We start from the raw sequence: 19,511 nt of genomic DNA on the forward strand, positions 1-19,511 counted from the left end.
AATACCTATGAAGACAAATCTTGATAAGTGGATGGGAAATAGGAAATACACCCCAGAGATCACTTCTGTGGCTCTGCTCGACAGGGACACAGGAAATTAACTTTCTTGGGTTGGCGTAAGCCAGGAAACTTTGTTGGCTAGGCTTACTTAGGCCCTTGGGCTGATAGCCTAGTACCTACCTATGAACTTCAAGGCTATCTGTTATCTCCTTAACGTCCATTCTTAGTTTTTATTTGAGTTCTGTTGCTACAGAGAGCACACTCTTTTATAGCTGTCTCCTCTATATTACTAGTACCATTCCCCCTTTGTTAGTTTTCAATATAGCTCGTCTCCCCCACAGTATATGTCAAGAAGTGACAGCTTAACACATCTGTACAGCATAACTACTGTCAAGTAAAACATGTTTTTGTTAAAAATGCAACTCTTTGAAGCTATTGAAGGAGGTAGTCATCTCTGTGAACTGTTCATGTACTTTTCCAACCTTCAGGATTATTTTCAGTGTTTACATTCATGATGGAAGCATCATATTAAGATGGTAAGCAAACTTATTTTTGACTCCTTGCTATCGCCGGCTTTAGACAAAAGCAGGGCCAGCTATCACTATTATTGTGCATTTGTACTGACCAGCTCATGCTCTGAGGGAAAATATAATAAACCATTTTAATTTAAGCCAACATGTCGGCTGGTACAGGCAGCCTGAAACCAGCTACTTTGCTGTTGTGTCTGATGCTTCTTGAATATGATAACTTTCAGCTTTTAGATCCAGAACCTATTTGCAGTGTGAAGGATAACCTGCATTTGCTGTTTAAAATATCCTTCCGAGCATTTTCAGTGCTTTACTTCATGACTAAGGATTACAAGACAGTAATATGGACACTTTAAAGCAGGAATATGCAGCAGCACCAGTGTTATGAATGCCCTTTTAATTTACCTCATAAAGTAATAATTCCCCAAATCTGTATGTATAGTTTATGGGGGGGCACCTACCGCTGCTGGCGTGTTACTCTGGGACCCCACACCATTACATATTGTTATGCACATACATTCTGTTGTTGATTGCTTCTTATGGCAACAGATGCTGCGATGATAACACACAGGCTTTGGAAATCAGAGGGAACTTTCAGCTCTCATACTGAAAGAGCAAATCCTTTTTGTTTTCTGTACATGACCTCCCCCATTCCTCAGGATATACAGCAATGTCTTGGGATCTGTTCCTAATGAGTGTTACCTGGGGATCTGTGTGATGAAGTCTTCAGTCTGTTCTTGAGAGCAGGCAACTGGCCTTTCATACTTTGATTTCTGCCAACTAGTCCTTCAGTACTTTTGCTACTGTCGGAACCCGACTTATCAACACCATGGACATAAATGCGTTCTGTGCCTTTGATGTTGATTGGTGATTTCCAGTACAAGTCCAACATACCACCCCCAGAATTCTTTGACACCATTTCATTAATATAATAGTTTATCTTAAACATCTTAATTATCATTCATTTCTGAATACGCTAATAGAATGTGCGAAATTCAGTTAAGTAGAATATTAAATCTGATGTAATTCTTCATTCATTCCTTACTGATGGGTGTTGGTTCCTTCCTCAGAACTGTGTCAGCCATTATAGCAAGCCCATGCCAGCCAAAAAACTCTCAAGCTAAGTTTTTACCCATAGTGGCCCTCTACATATTACCTCAGATCTCGTTTGCCACGTATGAAACAAGACAAGTCCAGACCAGCTCTCAGCTAAGTGAATAGTTATTTTTCAGTATTTTCTAACCATTTACTGCTTTTTTTCTAAACCTTTAACCTTTTAGTGCTTTATCGCACATTGTTTTTGTAATTTTACATGTCCCTCTATCTCTCTCTACCAAGTTTGGTACTCTCTGTAAATTTACATGTCCCTCTAGCTCTCTCTACCAAGTTTGGTACTCTTTGTACCCTCTAGGGTATGTCTGTTACCATTGTTGGTAATTTTATTTCCCTTTCCTCTTTCTAGCTATAAAAAAATAATAATAATAATAATATATACTTCTTTACCTGTCTGTTTTTGTGACTTTTTTTGGTCATTGGAGTTATGGCAGAAAAGAAATGGACTATGAGCTTCAAACGCTGTGATCAGTGTGATAGAAAGATGCCCAGTGTTGACAACCATTCATCTTGTGTATATTGTTTGGGGGTTCCTCACCTTTCTGTGAAACCCTCTTTTGATATTTGTAAAGGCTTTAGCTCCTGTATGCTAGCAGAGCATAAAAACAAGTTAATGCTAAAAGGACTTTTGAAATCTCCTTTCACAGAGGCGATCTGCGAGTCGGAGGGCTCACCCCCTCCTAAGTGAGAATACAAGAAGACGAGCAAATCCTTACACTCCTCTCCTCATGATACTGAATCCAAACTATCGGAACCAAAGGCTAAAATTCCCAAGCTACCAGCACCCTCAGTACTGAGGCCTAAACCTTCATCCTCGGCACCAACATTGGCTCCAAGGCATCCAACGACTTTGGAGCTGTCTTCTTTGGCACCTAGGCCCACACTGACCATGGGTCCTACAGTTTCTTAATTGGCTCTGACTCACGTTTCGGCACCAAAAATAGTTGTCCCAGATCTGGTCATTTCCCCCCTTCCTGTACTTCATATTGGTCTTTCGACCTTGGTGCCAAAAGGTGAAATTACTCCTCGGACAAGATACTTCCCTTGGTGGACCCATTTTTTGGTCAGCATTGCAAACCCTTTTTGGAGTGTCCTACTTCACCTTCGGGGATGTCCACCTGGTCCACCAAGAGTCTTTCCAAACTGGATGTAGTGAGGCTCGTGGATCAGTTCTTGGTGGCCAGAGGAATTTCTACTCCATCAAAACCCTCCCTCCCATCTGGAGCTGAGGCTTCTTCTCCAAGGACTCCACAATATTTTCCTCCTTCGACTTCTTTGCAGATTTTGGAGAATTCTTCACTGGCACTGACCTCAGTTCCAGCTCCTTCGGTACTGGTGGTAGATCATACCATGGTTCCGGAGACTACCCTTTGGCCTTTGACTCTTCTGGAGATGGGCCATCCTTGGGACTGAGACTGGCCTGGCAGCACTGAGTTCCCTGGTACAGCATCTTTGTTTCGCACATCTGCCATGGTTCCGGTCGCCTTGACAGAGCCGCCTCCTCCTGGGGCTCCCTCCCTGGCAGCGGGTTCTTCAGAGTGGGGTGTGACCCTGGTCCCGAGTTTGTCCTTCTCGGTTCTAGGCTACCACCCCTCTTTGGGAGGACCTGCTTTCCAGGTGATGGAGAGGGCATTGGCCTCTGCAGGTTCTCAGTTGGTCCCCCTGGCATCGGAGATCTGTCCTCTCCCCTTCCTCTGAGCCACAGCTGACGTAGCTCACTACTCATGGACACCAGGCATGGGAGCCTCAAGACAACCTTTAACAAGGTTCCCCCTATGCAAGATCCTCCTCTGATAGTCCCCTCGAGGAGGTTTCTCGCAAGAGGTCATGCAACAGGAAGTATGTTGATTCCCCAGAGGAATCTGTGACCGAAGATACGGACTATGATGAAGGGGGACGGGTCCCCATGGTCACCCCCTGATGATGTCTCCTTTGCAGATATCTTGAAAATCCTGAAGCAGTGGGGTGATTGGAAGTCCACCCCCCTTCCTCTGAGGAGTCCATATTCTTGCAGGCTTTATGGGCTTGGCCCTCTACCTCCTGGGTGACCCCGCCTGCAGATGAACTTGTCCAACTCATTGTGCAGCACGGATGGAAGAGTCCTGATACCATTGAGCTTATCCCTCGGAGGTCAGACAAAATTCTTTCCCCTCCAAAAAGCAACCTACACTGGTCCAAAGGCCTTCCGGTAGATGCTATGGTTATGGCGGCGGCCACAAAAAAAGAGCTAGCTGAGGAGAGCTCTACTGTCCATCCCCCAAACAGGGAGTCCCGGGCAATAACCAAACTTGAGAAGTGGGTGTCTTCTTCAGCGACCTTTGCTATCTGGTCCCTGAATTATCTGGCACACTTCTCTCTGCTTCAGAGAGACCTAATTTTGGAACTCTTTGAAACCCTGGCAAGAGCAGTCTCTGATGAGGTACAGGACAAAGTTGCATCACAGTTTGTGACCCTGGAGTCCATCTTTAATTCGTCCACAAGGTTGATTTCCCACTTGACCGAAGGGGCAGCTAGAGCAGCGGGTGTGGGCGTTGTTACCAGACGTCATCCATGGATGTGTCTATGTGAATTTTTCGGATCCTTTTAAGTCTTCCTTCCTAAATGCCCCCATAGAGGCCTCTTCTCTTTTTCTTCCATAGGTAAAAGACACTTTAGCCATGTGTGAAAATAATGGTAAGACCTGTGTGCCATGGGTGCACGTTTTCCACACCTCAACGATCCTATTCCAGGAATCAGAGGAGCAGAAAAATGTGGTACAGAAAATCCTTTCTGTGACACACGTGGCGAGTTTTCCCCCTGGGGTAGAGGGGGGAACTCGGGTGGAAGATGCCCTCTCTGGAGCAGAGGGGGGTCCACGTAACTAGGGTTCCAGAGATTCTCTCTGTGGACAGCCCTAGCAGCGCTCCTGAAGAGCGGGCTGATTGCTTGCCTCTGGAAGCAGTCGGGGGTTGTTTCTGTCACACCACTTCACCTGGCAAAAAATAACCACAGATTCTTGGGTGCAGACGATTATCACCAGAGTTTAGCACATCCCCTTCAATACTTCCCCAAGGCCTTTGAGGCACATTCCTGATGTCCCACCCAGTCAAAGGGAATCAGCAGCCTTAGAAATTCAAAAGCTGCTTCAAAAAAGAGTCATCCAGACAGTCCCTCCAGACCAAATAGAATCCGGCTTTTACTCAAGGTGTTTTTAGTGACAAAGAAAACAGTCTATTCTCCCATTTCCGGGCAAAGATGACTGGATGTGCACTATAGATCTTCAGCACATGTATTACTACATAAAAATGGACAAGCACTCCAGAAGATTTCTCTGCTTCCGAATGGGAGCCAATCACTACCAATTTCGAGCACTGCCCTTTGGCCTCTCTACAGCCCCCAGAGTGTTCACTAAATGCATGGCAGTAGTAACAGCTCACTTGAGACTGCAAGGATTCCGAGTGTTTCCATATCTAGACAATTGGCTCCTCACTGCCCCAGCCAAGCATCTACTAATCTTAGCAACCCATTATATCCTACGTCTCTTGGAACACCTAAGTATAACAGTAAACAAAGACAAATGCAAGCTAGTTCCAACTGGAAGACTGGAGTTTATAGGGGCAAAGTTAAATACCCAATCTTGTCTGGTCTGCCTCCCTCCTCGCAGGATACATCGACTCAGATCACAGCTCCAAGTGATACTCATTCAGGACAAAGTACCAGCACAGACAGTCCTTTAACTACTAGGGTCTATGGCGGCATCTGTAACAATGGTTCCATTAGCAAGACTGCACATGTGACTTCTTCAGTGGATTTTGCTGACATAATGGTCCCCCTTGAATCTTCCCATGTCTTTTCAGCTCAGGATAACAAATCGTTGCAGACAGGACCTGATTTGGTGGATGAAGCCAGAAGAGAACCTATTGACTCAACCTATCTCCCCTGCTCAGCCCAAAGCCATAGTGATCACAGATGCCTCCCTGATCGGATGGTGGGGGGGGGGGGCACTACCAGGGAAAGACTGTCCAAGGCACTTGCTCATCCACAAAGGCCAATCTGCATATCAGTGTTCTAGAACTGAGGGCGGTGCTTCTAGCGTTGCAAGCATTTCAATCTGTTCTCCCTTCAGGAACGATTGCAATCCAGTCCGACAACATGTCAGTTGTCTGTACATCAACAAACCAGGCAGAACCAAGTCCTACCTGTTGTGTCTAGAGGCCATGAGAATTTGGTAGTGGGTGATAGCTTCCAACCACTTTCTTATAGCAATGCACATTCCTGGGGATTCCAGTGTGATTGTAGACAAACTAAGCAGATGCATCCTCCTGCCTCATGAGTGGTCCCTCAATCCTTTCACAGTAAAGAAGATTTTCAATCGCTGGGCCAGCCTTGCTGTGACCTATTTGCGTCGCCCAAGAATCACAAATGCAGCAGCTACTTTGCCCTAATTTCCCTGAAAGGGGAGTCTCCGAGGGACACTCTTGTACACGATTGGCCCACGGGACTTCTTTATGCTTTCCCTCCACTTCCACTGATTCCACAATTCTTGATGAAAGCTCATCAGCTGAAAAGCAAAGTAATTCTCAATGCACCTTACTGGTCTCGACAAACTCGGTTTCCCTTCCTTTGGCCTCATCTGCTACAGCTTCATTGGGTTCTAGATCCAATGCTAGAACTACTATCACATCCACAGGGATTGACATATCCAAATTTATTGAACCTCAAGCTGACAGCTTGGTTCCTCCACTTTCAGTGATTGCCAGGCAGAACAACCTGTCCACCCCTGTTCGTCACATTCGTCTGGCTTCCCATAAACCATCCACCAGAAAACTTTATCTCAGCAAATGGAAGAGATTCATTAGTTGGTCTTGAGTGAAAGGAATAAATTCCTTTTCAGCACCACTATCCATGGTTTTAGATCATCTGTACAGCCTCCTTGACTCAGGAGCTGCAGCATCTTCCATTCGAGTAAACCTGGCCACAACTTCTAACTTCCACATTGGCTTTGAAGGTTCATCCATAATTTCTCACTGGCTCTGTAAATCTTTATTGAAGGGAGTTTTACATATCAGACCCTCCCTTCAAACAACTGATTGATTCATGGAATTTGACTTTGGTCCTGCAAACCTTAACTCACCCTCCCTTTGACTCTGCAGCCAGTTGTGACTTAAAATATTTATCCTGGAAAACCCTAGTCTTAGTGGCCATTACCAAGGCTAGAAGAATTTCTGAATTACAAGCCTTGTCTGTAAGACGCCCCTACATGATCTTCTGTAAAGTCAGAGTATCACTCCGGACCAATCCCTCATTTTTACCTTAGGTTATCTCTGATTTGACTGTTAACCAAATGATTGATCTACCAGTCTTCTTTCCGAATTTCTCCAGTAAAGGAGGATATTCCTTGCATTTGCTTGATATTCACAGACAACTGCATTTTTACTTAGACAAGAACTAAATCCATACAAAAGTCTGACCAATTATTTATAGCATATTCAGGCCCAAAATTGGGAAAGCCAGTGTCCAAAGTTACCTTATCTAAATGGTTGAGAGATTTCTTTTACTTATCAATGAAGCAAGGTTTCTTTACCTTCTAAGATTAAAGCACATTCTACAAGATCAGTTGGAACTTCTGTTACTTTCTGTGCAAGGGCTTCCATGGATGACATTTGTGCAGCAGCAAAATGGGGTTCTCCTCATACCTTTATCATGAATTATAAATTGGATATGGTCTCCAGGGGAGAGCCTCCTTTGTTTCAATGATACTCAGGAATATTCTTCCATAGGCCACCCAGGAAACACGGAAGCTAGGGACTCTGTCCCATCAGTAAGGAATGAATGAAGATTAACAACATCAGATAAAGAAGTTATGTTTTTACCATAATGTTCCATCTGTGTTGTTGATCTTCATTCATTACAACCCAACCACCATCCCCCTCTGTAAGACTCTCAGGGGTTCGGACATCGTCCTATCCTATGATAAAGAAATTGCTCAGAAAAAGCCTCCGCTGTTCTATCTGTACTCTGTCCTTTCCTTATGGGCAAACTCGATCTGAGGTAATATGGAGAGGGGCACTATGGGTAAAAGCTTAGCTTGAGAGTTTTTGGCTGGCATGGGCTTGCTATAACGGCCGACTCGGTTCAGAGGATGAAACCGACACCCATCAGTAATGAATGAATGAAGATCAACAATACAGATGGAACATCATGGTAAGTACATAACTTCTTTTTATGTCCACTTCATTTTTGCTCAGATATTCTTATCTGGTACATATGCATTTTACCTACTGTAATGACATATGTAAGTGGCATTGACGGATGTCTTTTTCCTGTCTGTTACTGATATCAGTTTTATTATTAAAAAAAAAAAAAAACCTGGAACAGATTAGATTTGCAAATGAATTTCTCTGTAATGCTTTCTTTACTGTGAAATATGAGTGACCCCCCCAGTATACTGATATTTTATTTTGTAAAGATGTAATTATTTTGTGCCATTCACTGCTGAATACAATATAAATGTATAAGAAATACTATGAATACCACGTTACAGAAGAAAAATATTTGCAGTAGCCAGTTAATATAATAGGTACTCATACGGTTATAGTTGGATTATATGGCTTGTTTATATAAATGTGTTTTATGTGTACTTCTTCTGTGTGTTCAGTTCACCCACGGTAGCAATGAGTTTTCTGTATATATTTCTTTTGATTGGTTTGATATAAATATTAACTGCTTGATTAATTTGCTTTCTGTTCTTTTTAGGGTTTTCATTGAACTCAGTAGTAAAGAATCAAAGTGAGTTCCAGAGATTCCTCACCCACAATCTTTCTTTGCCAAATGAAACAGCTGCACTTTTGCAGGATTCAAACATTAACTTAAAAGAGGTAAGTGACTGCCTGCCTGCATGTACACATACACACTCTCTCACAAGCACGTGACATATACATGCATAAATATGTGTGTGTGTGTGTGTAACTATCTGTCTACACATATATGTATGTGTGTATACATATATATATATATATATATATATATATATATATATATATACACACACACACACACACACACACACACACACACACACACACACGTATGTATTTATATGTAAGTTTCATGTGTGTGCACATGCTTGAGCACATGCATATACACATCTGTGTATATTACATTAGTTTGTAGCTGTTGACATTTTTAGTTATTTAGTTATTTTTTTTAAGTGGGATAATGATCTAATCACCTTTGATGCACTTTTATTCGTTTTGCCCTTTGACGTTTACATACATTAGTTTGTGTCTGACCCTATATTGTGGTTGAAAGTGTCCATCTGTATAAGGTCATTCACTGGGATAACAAGTGGAACAGACAGTAAAAAGGCACTGTATATCTATGTCAGTTTATTTTATACACATTTGTATATATGCAAACACACAAGTATATGTCAATGCATAGACTTAAACCATGGGACGACTGCCTGGTGCTAAATCATGAAGTGAGAGAAGTGCATTTTTGTGACTTAAATTAATGTCTGCAGAAAAGAAAAAAATTGCTGTATGTTCATCTTTCAACATTTTGACCTCACTTTTTAAAACATGTTATGTATAAGTAGCATCCTGATAAATTCTGCAACTGTCATCGTCCAATCCTCTCCAGAAATATCATTTTGCAATTTTTGGCCAGACTCCAAAACTATTTATGCTCAAATCAAAGTCTTGTCTGAGATTACAGGAGTCTTTTAGACCTAGACAGTTCAGGAAGAACGTGTGTATAAGGACAGTGTGAACAAATAAGGAAGTATGCAGGCCTTTATGGGTGGGCTGCTCCGTACTTCTGAGTTTCACTGTTCCAACCCTCAGAACAAGCATGAATCGGTGGATTGTAGCTGAAAAGGCAGGAGAGACCTGCTAAAAGTCCTCTTGATGTTGTACATGGCAGGACTCACAGTGGTAAAGAGTGGACAGAATTATGGTATACTACTTATAAAGTACATGCTCCTTGAAAGCTGCAGCATAGTGCGTGTCACATGGGGTTCTGCTGTGCATACTGGATGTTTACTGACAATAGGAAATATCTTGTATGAAAAAAGATGCTCTGTATTGATTTATACATGTTGTCCTTAGCGATAGAAAACTTCTTGTGTCAAAAAAGGTGGTCTGTGCTGGTATGTTTGTGTTGTCCTTTGTGGTTTTGTTAACTCCTTATGTAGGTTTCCGTCATCAGTTAGAGATGCTGTCTCTGCCAACAGTAATCAATTAAGTCATGCAGGAAGTAATGTTGTATTAGGTTCTGTCAGACTTAATAAGCATCAGAGAAAAAGAAGCAAGAAGAGGGAGCTGACAGTCTGTCCAAAGAGGCTAAAGGTGCAAAAAAGGAAAATCAGCAAGTATACCTAACATGTTAAATGAAGAAGGAATAGTACAACAGGCTGAAAGTACTTACTGCTTAAGTTAGGGTAATGTTTTAAGTAACAAAATTAGTAACAGCTGAAGTACAAATAATTTATGAGAAATGATAGGACAAACGTATCCCGATAAAAAAATCCCACTAAAACAGGAAAAAAGGAATAGAGCAATCATTTTTTAGAAAGAAAAAAAAAGAAGTTATGTCTTACAGTAACGTTCTGTCTGTATTGTCGATCCTCGTTCAGTCATTACGTGTGGGTATCGGTTCCGACCTCGGAACCGAGCCGGCCATCTTCCAAGCTCGCGTCAGCTACAAACTCTTGAGCTAAACTCTTACCCAGAATTCCCCTCTCCCTGTTACCTCAGATTGAGTTTGCAAGTCAAAAGAAGGTAGAGGCTACCTCTGGTCAAATGACCTAAAAGAACCGGATGGTGAGATCCACAAGAAGCCACAGGAGGGGGAAGGAGGGAGGGTCGTAATGACCGAACGAGGATCAACAATACAGATGGAACATTATGGTAAGACATAACTTCTTTATCTGATATTGTTAATCCTCATTCATTCCTTACGTATGGGATAGAGTCCTCAGCTACCTCTATTCCTGGGAGGCTCTCATGGAAGAACATTCCTGAGCACCATAGAACCGAAAGATGCTCTTCCCCTGGAGGCCAAATCCAATTTGTAGTGATTGATGAAGGTATGAGGCATAGCCCAAGTTTCAGCCGCACAGATGTCATGTAAAGAAGCTCTGGCGTGGAAGGCAGCAGAAGTTGCCACCTACCTTGTTGAATGAGCCTTTATGGTAGTAGGCAATGGAATATTACTTTGTGTATAAATGAAGGTCACAAGATCTTTCAACCATCTAGCCAATGTGACCTTAGCAACAGCACATCCTAATCTAGGTCCAGAATAGGCCAAAAATAACTGGTCTGATTTACGAGAGGTCTTAGTCCTGTTCAAGTAGAAGCAAATTTGCCTGTGAATATCTAGGGTATGTAGGCAATACTCTCCTTTGTTTGAATGATTGGGGAAGAAAACTGGCAATTCAATGGTTTGATTAATGGACATTTCAGAGATCACTTTTGGCAGAAATGAAGGATTAGTTCTCAAAGACACTCTATCTCTATGAAAAATCAAGTATGGACTATGGATGCATAAGGCTTGAAGCTCAGATATACGTCTGGCCAAAGTAATGGCGACCAAAAACAAGGTTTTCCATGACAAACATTTGAGGTCGCAAGAAGAAGCTGGTTCAAAAGGTGGCATTGTCAGAGCTTGTAGAACTAATGACAAATCCCATGGTTTAATAGGTTCTCTAAAAGGGGGCTTCAGATGATTCACACCTTTTATGAAGGTCTTGCATAATTTGTGTGACATAAGAGAGGAGTCTTAGACACCCTCATGGAAATTAGATATTGCAGCCAAATGAACTCTAATGGTAGAAGCCAATAGACCCGATTGAAATAGGTCAGCCAGATACTCTAGTATTATCGACACCGGTGCTGAGAAGGGATCTACTTGTTTTTCTTTCAGCCAACAGGTAAATCTTTTCCACTTGCTTAGATAAGTAATTCTAGTGGAAGACTTATGAGATGCAATAAGAATGTCCCGTCCTGGTAAAGAAAGGTCATTCTGCCTGACAATCAAGGGAATTGGAGGAGCCAGGCTGTGAGCTTCAGGCTGTCCAAGTTGGGATGAATCAGGTTTTGTGGATGTGAGATCAACCCCGGGGTTGGATGGAGAATCCATGGTTGATCTAGCAGGTGAGGCCAAAGGAAGGGGAACCAAATCTGACGAGGCCAATATGGTGCTATAAGGATCACCTTGCTCTTCAACTGATGGGCTTTCTTAGGAAACTGGGGAATGAAGGGGAAAGGTGGGAATGCATAAAGAAGACCCGAGGGCCAATCGTGGACTAGAGCATCCCTGGGTGACTGTCCCGGAGGGGGAATCAGGGCGAAGTAGTTGCTGCATTTGTAGTTGGTCGGGGATGCAAAGAGGTCACAGCAAGGACGGGCCCCAGTGGTGGAAGATCTCCGCTGCTATCAAGGGATTCAGGGACCACTCATGAGGTTGTAGAATGCACCTGCTGAGTCTGTCTGCTATCACGTTGGAACTCCTGGGAATGTGCATTGCTAGAAGAAAACGGTTGGTAGCCATCGCCCATTGCCATATCCTCATGACCTCTCGACAAAAGGGGTAAGATTTGGTTCCACCCTGTTTGTTGATGTACCAGACCACCACCATATTGTCTGATTGTATCACAATTGTCCCAGATGACAGCAGGGGGTGGAATGCTTGCAACGCCAGAAGCACCGTCCTCAGCTCTAGAACATTTATATGCAGTTGGGCCTCCAATTCGGACCAAGTGCCTTGGACTGTCTGTCCCTGACATAGCCCCCCCACCCCATCAGGGAGGCGTCTGTGGTCACTTTAGCCTTGGGCTGCTGGGGGGAGAGGGGGCAAGACCATTGTGATGGGTTGTAGGTCATCCACCAATTTAAATCCTGTTTGCACCTGTGAGTTACTCGATTCTTGGCTGAAAGAGGATATTGGAAAGGATACCATTGGGTGAGCAGTAGCCATTGTAGAAGCCTCATGTGAAACCTGGCCAGAGGGACAATGGTGATGGAGACTGCCATGGAACCCAACAGCTGTAGGACAGAGTGAGCTGTGGATTTCTCCCTTGAAAGGATTGGGATCAGTTGTTGCTTTATCCTTAGAATTCTGTGCTCTGGAATGGATGCTCTGCAATTCTTTGTATCCAAGATGACCCCTATGAATTCTGTGGACTGAGATTGGGTGAGATTGGATTTTTGCCATTTTATGGTTATGCCTAGCCTTTGTGCAGTGAGGAGAGAGTATGCCAAGGCTTCTTCCAATAGATGTCTGGTGGGGGCGGAGATGAGCCAGTCGTCTAGGCATGGAAACACCTGGAATCCTTGTAGTCACAAGTGAGCTGTGACAACTGCCATGCACTTTGTGAACACTCTGGGGGATGTAGAGAGTCTGAAGGGCAGTACTCTGAACTGGTAGTGACTGGCTCCCGCATGGAAGCGCAGAAATCTTTTTGATGGCCTGTCCACTTTTATGTGGCAGTCCACATCTTGAAGATCTATTGAGCACATCCAATTGTCTTTTTCCAAAAGCGGGAGGATAGACTGTATTGTGACCATCCGGAATTTTTGTACTCTTACAAACTTGTTCAATACACTGAGATCCAAAATTGGTCTCCAGTCCCCGGTTTTCTTTGGCACCAAAAATAGTCTTGAGTAGAATCTGGATCCTATCTGGTCTGGAGGGATTATTTGAATGACTCTTTTTTCTTCGCAGCCTTGCTGTCTCTAGTGCTGCTTCTTCCCTTTGGCTGGGTGGAACATCGGGTAGGTTTTTTGAAGGAACAGGACAAAGATTGAAGGGGATATGATAACCTCTGGTTATAATCATTTGTACCCAAGAATCGGTGGTGATGGTTAGCCAGGCAGAAGGGTACAAGGAGAAAAGACCCCCAACCACCTCCAGAGGAAAGGAGTTGGGCCGCTCTTCAGGAGCGCTGGTAGGATTGGCCAGGAAAAGAGTCTCTGGAACCCTGGTTACATGGACCCCCTCTGCCCCAAAAGGGGTGTGTTCTCTGTGAGTTTCCCCCTCTGACTCTAGGGGAGAACTCTGCCTGTGTGTCACGGAAAGGACCCTGAGACTTCTTGAACCTTATCTTCCCACTCTTTTGGTTTCAGGAGAAAGCATGTTGAGGGGAAGAATAATGGACACCTATGGCAGAAAAGGTCTTACCGTCCTGTTCACATCTGACCAGTGTGCTTTTAACTTTGGGTCCAAACAACAAAGAGGCTTCAATGGGAGTGTTAAGAAAGGAAGCCTTAAAGGGTTCCACGAAATTGCACAAGCGCATCTAGGCTTGTCGTCTCAAGACCACAGCTGAACCCGCTGCTCTAGCTGCTCCTTCTGATGCATGAGATATCAGTCACATGGAAGAGTTAGATATTGACTCAGTGGTGGCCAGCCGAGAGGCCACTTTGTCACGCACCTCATCAGACACGGCACCAGCCAAGGTTTCAGAGAGCTCAAAAATTAGATCACTTTGAAGTCCGGTAAAGTGTGCCATTTAATTCAGGGACCTGATAGCAAAGGTGCGCTTCCCTAGCCTGTCCAGGGCCTGGGACACTTTGTTGGGTGGATGGACAGTCTGGCTTTCTTCTTCCACCAGATCCTTTTTGTTGCGGCCACCACCACCAGAGCATCCACAGGAAGACCTTTGGACCAATGGGGATCCATAGCAGGAGGGGACAAAATCTTATCTGGCCTCCGGGGAATAGCCTCGACGGTGTCAGGAGCCTTCCACACATGCTGCACGATGAGCCAGACCAGTTCATTGGCAGGTGGAGCAACCCAGGAGATAAGGGGCTGGGCGTGAAAAGCCTGCAGGAACACAGACTCCTCAGAGGTCAGATTAGAGGGCTGCCAGTCTCCTCTCTGTTTAAGGATTTTGAGGATATCACCAAAGGATTCCTCAGAGGGTGACTGAGGAGATCCTTCCCATCATCAAAGTATGTGTCCTCAGTGAGGGAATCCTCTGTGGAGTCCATGTGCTTCCTCTTGCACAAACTTTTCTGGTGAACTTCCTCAGAGGGGGAAGCTGGGGAAGACAGCGGAAAGGGGGTTTCCTGTGTGAATACGTCCTGAGGCCCTTGTGCCCTGTGTCCGCTAGGTGCGACTTGTGAACATAGCGGTCCAGAAGAGGGTGGGGAGATAGACAGAACAGTATCACCAGCACATGCCAGAGCCTTTTCCATCAGTTGGAAGGCTGGTCCACCTGAAGAGGGGTGAGTGTCCAGGACAGGGTCACCCCTCCCCTAAGTGGCTCAGCCTGCCAACCCGGAGTCCCTGGATGGCTGTGTGAAACATCATATTACGCGTGTCACAACTGTCATCCTGGGTCGTAGCAAAACTCTCCTGCCATGAAGGCAACTGCAGTTCCTTAGTGAGGTCCATAAAGGGAACCGTAGAGGGGGAAGACTGTGCTGTATCGAGGGGCTTCAAAGGCAATGAAGGAGGAGAATAAGAAGGGGTCTTTGGCGATGGGTGATCACCTCCCAAGGAAGGATAGGTCCTGGGGGGCAGGATACCTCTGGCCAGAAGCACTTGATCCACAAGAAGCAACACGTCATGTTCAGAAAGGCTTCTAGTAGACCTCACGGACACAGCTGAGGGAGAAACAGGTCTGTCCACAGAAGAAACAAGCTTGGTGCCCACCTCACCAGTCCGCACTGAGAACAACGGTGCCGAGAGAGACTGGACTATGGGTGTCTGCACCGAGGAAATCATTGGTGCCCAGGTCACGGTCTGCACTGACAAAAAGATTGGTGCAGAAGTTGATTGCCGGTACCGAAGCTGGAACCGACAAAATTGGTGTCAATAACTGAGGCGTTGGTTCCGGGTAAGATGTCTGAGCCGATGTGGTTAAGGTCTGCGCTGACTGAACAGTCGGTGCTGATGTAGTAGTAGTAGTCTGAACCAAGGAGCCCCTCGGTACCAATACAGTAAAGGCTACAGAAGACGGAGCCAAAATCACTGATGGCGCCGAAGGCCTTGGTGCAGAAGGTCTAGGCACCGAAAGAGCTGGGGCCGACAAAGTGAGCTCCGAAGCAGAAATCTTCACCTTCTTAGGTCTTGGTTGGCGGGAATCCCCAGCCAGGGATGAAGGCAGAGACTTGGCCTTTGTAGGATCATCTGATTTTTTCTTATGGGCTCTAGGAGGGGTTGAAGCCTCCGACCCAGAAATAGCCTCTGAAAAGGGAGATTTAAGAAGTCCCTTCAGTAACAGTTTATTTTTCCTCTCAATCAAAGTTCTCTTGGAAAAGTTCTTACAAATACCACAGTGCGGGTCAACAGATAAGTGAGACACACCCAAGCAATAGACACACAGAGAGTGTGCATCTGATGTAGGTAATTTGTGTCCACAGTCTAGACACCTTTTAAATCCTGGACTACTTTTTTTGTCTGCCATGATAGAAAATGAGAAAGAAGAAAGGGTACCAGCAATGGTACGAAAGAATACCTGAAGGTAATGAAGAAAGGAAGGGTTTACCAACGATGGTACGGGAGAAAATACCTCGTGGTAAAAAGTGCAGAGTAAAGAGAAGGAAACTCAAGGAAATATAGTCACTAAATGCGATAAGGTAAGAGACAACAAATTAGATACTTTTCTGACAGAAAAAGTTGTATTAGACTAGTCTGACAACAAATATCTGTCCTTAGCTCAAGAGAAGTAGCATGACACGACCGAATGGCAGTGCTGCAAGTGAAATCTGAGGTAACAGGGAGAGGGGAATTCTGGGTAAGAGTTTAGCTTGAGAGTTTGTAGCTGATGCGAGCTTGGAAGATGGCCAGCTCGGTTCCGAGGTCGGATCCGATACCCATACATAAGGAATGAACAAGGATTAACAATATCAGATTATATAGGTCTGTTACATTAAAAATGAAATTCAAGAATAGGAGAATATCAAACATTATTACTAAACCACAAGAGAACCAAACTCAGGATATAGGGCATCATAGTGTACTGTCTCATAACATTTGTATTTCACAAAACATTGAGCATGAAGATGGGACCAGCTGTGAGCATAACTTTAAAGGCTGTCACTTAAAAGACAAAGTGTTTTTAAAATAGATTCCACACATTCATATTCACGCCAGACGATTACATCGTTAATGGCATGGAAGGATACTTATATTATAGAAATAACTGGAGTCGAATAGTCACATGTCTACACAGTGCCAGGGGTGCAGATCTGCACTATGGAAAATCTTAGGAGTTATTACCCAGATACACAACACTATAATACATATTGTAATTAACAGCTTACATCATAGAAGTTATGTCGGTGCTGTTTGGAAAATGTGTAACCTTTTAACTTTCAGAAATTCACATGATGTATGTTCCTACTTTTCAGATCGTCATATACACAGATATTGCTTATTAAACCTGAATGAAAAAATGTAAATGTGGGATGCGAACTTGGCTTGAATATGTAATATCAAAAACAGGAGATGTTTTGATTTTACAGACATTAAAGATCTCATTCATTTTAAAATCACTTTGTCCTCAATTTAAGAAGGTGGTCACCTGTCTTTAAAACCAGTGTGAGTAAGGGCCATTTCATGTCTTGCAGCCTGGAGCTGGAAGTCAGTTTTCTTTCTACAAATTGTAGAAAATATGTGAAATCATAGCCCTTTACAAAATTTTGTTTTGAGACAAACAAATAAATAAATTAATTAAAATAAATAAATAAATAAAAATGTAGACAATATATTAGATTATCCACTGTATTTAATATAGTGTTGATCAACAGGAACAACAGTATAAAAGTAGCGATAGATAACAATCTTATCTGTAAAATGTAGCAGAATAAAATGGTTAGGGAAGGGGTACAGGAGGAAGAGGACGTGTATGTAGTGCATGTACTTCTGAGAGTGAGTGAAAGCAGAAACAGAAGTCAAGCTGAGACTGAGTGCAAATGTTGAAAAACAGAAGAACTGTTACTTACCTGCAAAAAGCAGATGGGAAGTTTGTGTTCCCGTTGAGTAGCCCCAAACTCTGCACAGACACTAACACAGAAAAAAAAAAGGTAGTAAAGCCATCTCACGTAAGCTATCTAAAAGTAATGTAAATGTTATAAATATTAGTAAGCACCAACAGAAAGGGAATTTTAAGTTCATATAGCTCAGAAGAGGGAATGGATATTGTTCCCAGATAAAAAAATTATTGGCAATACAAATATTGATAGTATAACAATTGGTAATGAAGTGATAACTGATGGTATTCCTGCTGTTCTTATGGAAATAGCAGATATGAACATTGAACAGCCTCTAATGACTAGTGGAGGTCTTATAAATGCTCCAGGCAGTAACATATGAGAAAGCAGGTGCCGCTCTGTGTTCATTTCAACCAGCTAAGAATGAAGAGCTGTTTAATAGTACAATAACAGGGAAAGTAAGCTCCATGTGTTTAAAACTTGACAGTATGGAAGCAGCAGTAAACAGCATCTCACTGATACAGGGTGCTGTCAATGAAACAGGTGAAAAGCAGAAGTAAAGGAAACCCATATGGATGTGTTATAGATTGAAGTTCTGACATGGATGGTGCAGTGGTAGCATTGTCACCTCACAGCAAGAGGTTCCCCAGTTCGATTCTTGGCTGCAGTACCTTCTGTGCGGAGTCTGCATGTCCTCCCCGCTTTCGTGTGGGTTTTCTCTGGGTAGTCTGGTTTCCTCCTATGTTACAAAAGACATGCATCTGGAGCATTTCTCCCTGGGCCTCCACAGAAAATTGGCATCGTTCCAAGTCGGACTTTCCCAGTAAACAAATGTTAAATAAAAAAACTTCACTCGTCGGAGCATTAGATTGAGGTGCTAAAAAATAAAATGGAGCTATATGAAGTAGGGTGTAGCTCATGGCAGAGTAATATGCTGGATTTTGGGGGAAGAATGAAAAGGAAAAAAGTGACAATTTCTGGAGTTCTTGAGGCAACTCTGAATGCATTCGTATACATAGTAAAAGGTTCACAGGACTCGTAGACAACTAGGACAGGCTGTAAACATAAAGTCGCTTTGTGATGATTAAAAGTTTCATCTGCTGCTGTGATCCACTTTAACTAGGTAGGCACCTTTCCTTTCTTAAAGCCCATCAGAAAATAGCCTGGGATACCAAAGCTGGGTAAACATTTTCTATCTAACCTGCTGTTTATGCTAATGCCTTTCACTTGTAATTTAATACTGGCTACACAGCATGTTTTGATTGCGTGAGTTTAATTACCTCTCTTCTAGTCAAGATACCCGAAACCTTCAAGGGTGGAGAATGCTGTCTTATCTTTGACTTCAGAGACAAGGGGAATCTGCGAGTACCACTTGGTTAACTCTAGGGTGGTCAGAATGCTTGCCTTGCATGTCGTCTGTATTAACTCACCCACTCTAGTAATGTCATAAGTATTACATTTAGCTGTCATGCAGGTTTTAGAAACGATTACAAAATCTCATGGAGCTGTCTGGCTTAGCGAACAACACAACTGGTCTGTTCCATTCACTCTGGGGCTCTCAGTAACTCCTAGTTTAAGCAGTTTAATTTCCTTGTTTATTGCTTTTCTTCTGGGCTCTGATATCCTGCATTATTTTAGCTTCACCTTCTCCCCACCACAGTTTCAATATGGTGCTTTGTTAAGTCTGCTCTATCAGGTAAGTCAGAAACAAATTTCTATGTCTTAAGAAAAAAAATATGTTTGTGGTCCACAAAGTTTTTATATATATATATATATATATATCAGCAGCAAGAGAATCTCTCACCATGAACCGTGAAAAACATACCACGTTCCCGGACTTAAGTCTCTCACCATGCAGCCCAATAGCTTACTCATGGGTGATTTTAACTATCCTACCATTAAAAGGGAACATTCACAACCACTGCATGTAGGCTCAAAGGTTCTTGCAC

At 43.4% G+C, this 19,511-nt stretch overlaps 1 protein-coding gene across 1 annotated transcript in view; it reads left to right on the forward strand.

Annotated features, from left to right (window-relative positions):
* The window catches only part of ABCA2 (ATP binding cassette subfamily A member 2), a gene marked incomplete in the record, with an annotated part of 2,505,641 nt that overhangs the window by 778,970 nt on the left and 1,707,160 nt on the right, over nucleotides 1–19,511 (forward strand). The window contains 1 exon segment of the mRNA XM_044058216.1: nucleotides 8,375–8,496. Within this exon segment, the coding sequence (XP_043914151.1) occupies nucleotides 8,375–8,496 (122 nt within the window).

The sequence above is a fragment of the Protopterus annectens genome, chromosome 16.part0 (assembly GCF_019279795.1).
Source record: "Protopterus annectens isolate FY-2018-M chromosome 16.part0, PAN1.0, whole genome shotgun sequence".
Classification (NCBI taxonomy): domain Eukaryota; kingdom Metazoa; phylum Chordata; order Ceratodontiformes; family Protopteridae; genus Protopterus; species Protopterus annectens.